This window comes from Zea mays, chromosome 4, assembly GCF_902167145.1.
Source record: "Zea mays cultivar B73 chromosome 4, Zm-B73-REFERENCE-NAM-5.0, whole genome shotgun sequence".
In the NCBI taxonomy this organism is placed as follows: domain Eukaryota; kingdom Viridiplantae; phylum Streptophyta; class Magnoliopsida; order Poales; family Poaceae; genus Zea; species Zea mays.
Window position 1 is genome coordinate 132,345,505 of NC_050099.1, and position 6,757 is coordinate 132,352,261.

Genomic DNA, 6,757 nt, shown 5'->3' on the forward strand with positions numbered 1-6,757 from the left:
TGTCGTGGCTGTCGGAGAGGTTTTGGCGCCCTGTTCATGTGATGTCGTGGCCGTCGGAGGAGCGCTTGAGCCCCGTGGAAGTACAGCTGTCGGAGCTGTCGGATCCTTGCTGACGTCTCCTTGCTTCCGTAAGGGGCTGAGAGCCGCCGTTGTCATGGAGCACGCGGGGTGCCATCATTACTTGTTTACCGGGGCGAGCCAGATGGGACACCGGTCTTGTTCCCCATAGCCTGAGCTAGCTAGGGGTAGGGTAATGATGGCCCCCCTGTGACGTGGTCGGTCCGAGCCCGAGGTCAGGCGAGGCGGAGGCTCCTCCGAGGTCGAGGCTGAGTCCGGGCCCGGGGGTCGGGCGAGGCGGAGACCGTCTTCCGAGGTCGAGGTGGAGTCCGAGCCCTGGGGTCGGGCGAGGCGGAGACCGTCTTCCGAGGTCGAGGTGGAGTCCGAGCCCTGGGGTCGGGCGAGGCAGAGACCGCCTTCCGCGGTCGAGGCTGAGTCCGAGCCCTGGGGTCGGGCGAGGCGGAGTCCGTCTTCCGAGGTCGAGGTGGAGTCCGAGCCCTGGGGTCGGGCGAGGCGGAGTCCGTCTTCCGAGGTCGAGGTGGAGTCCGAGCCCTGGGGTCGGGCGAGGCGGACACCGCCTTCCAGAGTCGAGGCTGAGTCCGAGCTCAGGGCTCGGGCGAGGCGGAGCTTCCTATGGCGCCTGAGGCCGATCTTGGCGGCTGTCAGCCTCACCCTGACGGGTGGCACAGCAGTCGGAGCAGCGCAGGCGGCGCTGTTTTTCCTGTCAGGTCAGCCAGTGGAGGGGCGAAGTGACTGCGGTCACTTCGGCCTTGTCGTCTGAGGAGCGCGCGTCAGGATAAGGTGTCAGGCGATCCTTGCATTGAATGCTCTTGCGATACGGTCGGTTGGCGTGGCGATCTGGCCAAGGTTGCTTCTCCGCGAAGTCTGCCCGAGCTGGGCCTCGTGCGGATCGAAGGTGCGTCCGTTGCTTGAGGGGATCCTCGGGCGAGACGTGAATCCTCCTGGGTCAACTGCCTTTGCCCGAGGCTGGGCTCGGGTGAGGCGAGATCGTGTCCCTTGAGTGGACAGAGCCTTGACCTGAATCGCGCCCATCAGGCCTTTGCAGCTTTGTGTTGATGGGGTTTACCAGCTGAGATTTAGGAGTCTTGGGGATACCCCTAATTATGGTCCCGACAAAAATTATCCCCATGGGTATGGATATGGAACAAAATCTCTACCCATTGAGTAAACGGGTATAGGTTTGGAAGCAATAATCCGAGCCCGATTACCCATGGGTATTTCATACATGTACACATGTCCTGTTTGTATGAATGAGTTGAGGCCGAGCTAGCCACCAAGTCCAGCACGACATCGCACCAGACACCGGGTCCTAGCCCAACAAGGCAACACAGCAAGGCAACTAGCAGACTAGAAAAAAAACAAAAACCCTAAAATAACCAGCCATACGCTAGCCCTGCCTAGCCGGCCAGCTGCCGCATGCCTGGACAGCTGTGCTGGCACTGCACACTAACGACTTCACCAGCGACGAGGAGCACTGCCGACTGCTAGGAGTCTAGGACGACGGTGACGACCCTAGATTCTCAGGCACCAACGAACTCAGATGGTGACCATACTCCATTTCTTCTATTGGTTCTGAAGTACTGATTTCTTTTCTGATGGATGAATGAATAGATCATGGTTCATGGATGAGTGCTTACCGATGTGATAATGTATGAAATCTGGATAGTTTGTACTAGCTGTTGGTACCTAGTTATCACTTAAGAGCTGATTTGGTGACAAGGGGATCACGAGAGGATTGGAGGGGATTGAGGGAGAAATAAACTAATTTTCCTCTCAATCCCCTACAATCCCCCCGTGATCCCTTCTCACCAAATCAGCCTTAATTGGGAATGGAGACCCATTGAGGACCCAAAACCCGAATAGGGATGAGTATGTGATGAGTTTTGCACCCATAATGTGTATGTAGATAGGTATGAGAATGGATCAAACATGATATGGATAGGTCTGAGATACTATAACCACGGTGGTGAATTCCCCATCAACATCTCTACCACATCCCAACAACTACAAGATGAGCAACGGAACACCATTCAGAAGGAATCACAAACGAGGGCAGAGACAGTTCTAGAAATGTCAACCGAACATTCCAAAGAGGCAAAGACAGAACTGCCCTGAAAGAGGCAGAGGCACACTACGGTTTTTTTTATCTCTTGAAAACTGAGAACCTGTACAGCAACTTGAGTATGAAGTTCAATTGAGCTACCCTACGCACCTAGCAACTGAGAAAAAGAAACCCTCTGCAACCAAGGGCCAGATATTGAAAAGGGAAGAAAGCAAACGAACCTAACATTATGGCAGCCAAGAAAGAAACAAACCAACCTAACATTATGCAAAATCCCCCTCTAAAAAGTAAAAGAGAATCATTCCACAAAGATCCTAGCATGGCGTTCCGCATGCATGACGATTGCCAAATGCCAAGAGCTTCCTCTGCAATCCTCACTGAAGCGGGATCCCCTCTGCTGCTCATGGAACAGACAACATTATGCTTAGATTCGATCTTCTAAAAAAGCACTACACATAGATCCTACAAGATGTTTGGCACTTGTGCTGAGAGCTTTTCCTGCAGCTCCCTGATCTTTAAACAGAGTTCCGCCTTCTGTTCCTTGTAGCTCTGAAGCACGAAGTCCTTTCCCTCGATGACTTCCTTCAGTTCAACAACCTCTTTCTTCAGCATCTCCACCCTCTCTACCTCTCCCTTTCTCTTCTCAATGCCAACACAATGCAGATCAGCATCATCAACACAACCATCAGCATAACCATTTGAATGACCATTTGTAGCATCTGACTGCCAATGTCCAGCTTGCAAAGGTTTCTCATGGGAGAGTGCTTCTGCGACACAGTGATCTGCAATGATCTTCCTCAGATGCTGAATCTCTCGTTCGGATTCAAACAGATCACGATTGGCAACATCCAATTGAGACTGCAGGTTTGTGGACTGTGTCACTTGAATGTTAATAGAGTTCTTAAGATCAGCAATCTGAGTTTGCATCTCCATGATCATCTCATCACGTTTCTTGAGGTGCTGTCTTAGCTTCTGTATGACCTCTCTTTTGCTATAAATGTCAGACCCTGATTCTGAAACGCAGGGAGAGCCAGAGCTGTTCGAGTACTGAAATGGCCTTCGAGGATCTTCAAGCCGATCAGGTGAGGATATCCACATAACGCCACTGTTTTCTTTGCTTGATTCTGGTGTCGGTATCTTGACAAGTGGAAGTGAGGATTCAACTGATTTGGGTACAGGACTTGCTGGTGCTTGCTTGACTTCCACTCCACTATCTGCAAGCCCTGCACATGGTAACAGGAATTAGTAATAACAAGTTTTGGGAAGAACTTTCATGCCACCAACAAAAGAAACGATAACAAACTAGTGTGAAATCCAACCCAAGAACTACATTTATTAATTCAGTTCAATCAGCACAGTGAAAGCAACAGCCAGAAACAATGGAACTATCAGTGCCTCTAAATGCTAAACTCATATCCAAAGATGGAAATTTGGTAAATGTCATAATCATTAAGTCAGACTATTATTTTGTGGATATGTATGACTCTTCACTCTTATGCATGCAAACACCGGAGACCTAAAATGCAATTGGCCAAGTGGCTAAGCCCCCCTCCCTAAAAAATAGTAAGACCTCCCACCCACAACCCCCCCCCCCCCCCCCACTCCCATAACGTGCAGACAGCAGACGAGGTACATATTCCGTAACGTATCACGGTATCAGTACATATACACAGCAGCTACATATAAAAGAAGAGACACATATGTGTTGGCCTGCTTCAAATACTATCCAGCACACTTCATTCCTCTTGCACACATCCCCTGCCTTGCCATAACCTCCAGTTCACCACACCGCAACATGCATTTGGCAGATGGCACACACACACAATTCCATGAGGCCACAACCTCGAACCTGATGGCAGCAAGGCAGCAGTGAGGTAGCAGCGAGCCAGCGATACACGGGCCTGTATGCCCGCCCACATGACACAGTGCTGCGCAACGGCCCCAGTAGCTCATCAGGGTGCATAGGCCGCATAGTAACAGTGACTAGCAACGAATCTGTTCCCTCTCCTGTATTCCCTTTTTCTCCCATAGTCAATTTTGCTAGGATTTATTTCTTTCTCTTTCAGATCTAGTATCCGTTTGCTTAACTTTTCTAATCCAGAAATGGCAGCAACAGGTACTGCCATTGCAGCTTCTCAAAGCTCCATCAACATCAGGGTACCATTGTTGGACCATATCATCATTAATTCATTATTATTTTTAAAAAATATAAACTAAAATGTATCTGTATATCCATATCTTTGCTACATAGGCCCCCCTATCACATTAATGAAACAAACTATAAAAAATCCGTCAAATAAATTCAAGGTTAGAGGACAGCAACTAAGAGCTTTTTGTATACATTCAACACACAGCCAAATACATAGCACAGGTCTAAAAACATGTATTTTAAAATTGTATGTATTTTAAAAACATGCTAAAAAACATTCCAAGCCCTACAGATTAAAAGGTCCACCAAGAAGCAAGAAACAACCAATAGTGCAGGTTAGCCCCCAAACATGCTAGATATGTATTCTAGCACTAAATTCAGTGACATATGAACAGAACAAAAGTTACAGATAAAGCACCTGAAACAGAGTAGCAACAGCCAGTTTGGTCACTGAACCGGTAGAGGTCTGAGTGCAGCTCGCATGCTTCAGGTCTTCTTTTAGCTGCAATTTTGCACAGTAAGCAGCAAGCATACAAATAATGCAGAGACAAGTCAAGATTGCAACTGCAGATAGGGGCATGATATGACATAATACCTTTGGAAGTATTATTTTGCTGCTTCCCATTGAACCACTGCTTTAGTTTGCACCCAATCTTGACTGAAAGCGCGCTAAGCAAAAAACCCCCAGCAACAAGAACCCAGTTTGGCCCTTCTCCTTGGACCTGATTACCTCTCCCAGACTTCTGTAAGCTCCTACTCGTCTTAGTCTTCATCATAGAAACAACCAATTTCTCCAGCCAAGTCTACAAAGACGGTACCTTAACCTGCATAAATGCACCACAACAACCATATTGGTGGAGGAAAAAAATAGCTTCTACTATAATAACCATAAGGACCTAATAAGATTCTGAAGTGAAGGAAACTAAATCATATGGCGTTAACGAATGCGCAGGAAGAATGTAGATTCATCTCGCTGTGGAAGAAGAACCATGAAAGCTAAAAACATGGCAATCTATCAATTTCTCCAACCGTACGTCCAAGAAATGGGAAAGGTCACAGCAACGTTTCATAAACCTTCAAGACAGCCTCCCCAAGGGTCTGCGGATTTAGGTGCCCCATTGAGGTTAATAGTGATTTCGGGTCCCATTCAGGCTCATTACCCAATGTCAACACCCATGACAGCAAGTAAAGTATAGACTCTGATAAAGGAATCAACCTAGGCCTTTTCCTTTTTCAAGGGAATCGATCGACTAAAGATGCATTCATAATCACCGACACTCGTCTCTAAATTTTCGGACCTGTTGAGTCCCTCAACCCTCCTCTCGGAGTGTCATGCCAAGCGGCACAGGGTGGTACCGGATTCAGTTGCACCCGGACGCAGACGACTGGAGGCGGTATTCGGCGAGCCCCGAATTCAGCGGAGCCAGCTGCAACTGGGGCTCCGGCTCCGGCTCCGTTGCCTGTAGGAGAGCGCAGCGTGATCGCGGACGGCTCGGTGCTCTCACGGCGCGGGTGGCGGCGAGGAAAGAAGGAAGGAGGCGGCGGTGGAGTCGAAGCAGATGTGATTTTGTGGAACTTGATGGTTTCCCATTTTGCCCCTTTCTTCTTTACTTTACCTTTTCTTTTATTTTTATGTTATTTTTTTTCTAAGTTCCTTTTTTTCTCCCCTTTGCCGAGTGGGACGCTAGTTCACCAAATCATGGATCAATTCGGCTAACCGGTTAATCGATTATCAAGGCCGGCTGGTAACGTTGTATCGCTGATTTACGAGTTTAAATTTTGGAGATTTCTAAACTTTTGATGCCAATTTTCTTATAAATAATATAGATTATTTAATGACTTTCCATTAAAATTAATTTAAAAACACATAACTGAATTCAAACTAAAAATCAAAGAAGTTAGAAAAAAGGGAAAAAAAGAAAAAAACACTATTTAGCCTGATCTATTCTATGGTCCAATAAGCAAATATATTACCCTATTATGATGAGGCTAGCCGCTCGTGAGCGAGAACACGGGTGTGCCAGAGGCGATTGCGTGTTGCGAGAAGAAAAGCACGTCCAGTAGCTCGCGAAAAACAAGGGGAGATTAGAGAGGGTATGCAGATGTAGGGAAGAGAGAGGCAACGTCCTTTTTCATGGCCGCGTTCGTGATCCGTTCGTGATCCGCTAGATGGATCTACAGTGCTTCGCAACCCTCTAAAACGCGTATCTGCGACGCTTTACGCGAGCAGGGCGAGCTGTTGGACTCAGCCTTATCTAGTCAACGCATCCACTCACTTCCTTTCGTCCTCCTGCTCTCTGTGTGTGCCACGCAAGCGCCCTATCCACCATTAGAGTCGCTCGTTCTACAACGACGTGCTAGCTAGCCGATGGCTACGACCACGAAACCACTCAGATCGTCCGCTGCTCTGCCGCACGGGTAAGCCCCCCCCCGTCTACTGGTAAATCGCTCTGTTCTCCCAATCATCT

General features: G+C 48.3%; 1 protein-coding gene across 2 annotated transcripts; it reads right to left on the reverse strand.

The window, feature by feature from the left end:
- Positions 1 to 2,177: 2,177 nt before the first annotated feature.
- LOC103653690 (uncharacterized) lies at positions 2,178 to 5,958 on the reverse strand. 2 transcript variants are annotated; one of them, XM_020552603.3, is made up of 4 exons: positions 5,646 to 5,958; positions 4,885 to 5,113; positions 4,708 to 4,791; positions 2,178 to 3,363 (listed from the first exon to the last, which is right to left on the reverse strand). In XM_020552603.3, the coding sequence occupies exons 2-4, from the start codon at positions 5,063 to 5,065 to the stop codon at positions 2,603 to 2,605; spliced, it is 1,026 nt and encodes a 341-aa protein (XP_020408192.1). In that variant the 5' UTR covers positions 5,066 to 5,113; positions 5,646 to 5,958; the 3' UTR covers positions 2,178 to 2,602. The 2 variants fall into 2 exon arrangements, with proteins under 2 accessions (XP_020408192.1, XP_020408193.1); XM_020552604.2 differs by having other exon boundaries at positions 5,588 to 5,890.
- Positions 5,959 to 6,757: the final 799 nt, after the last annotated feature.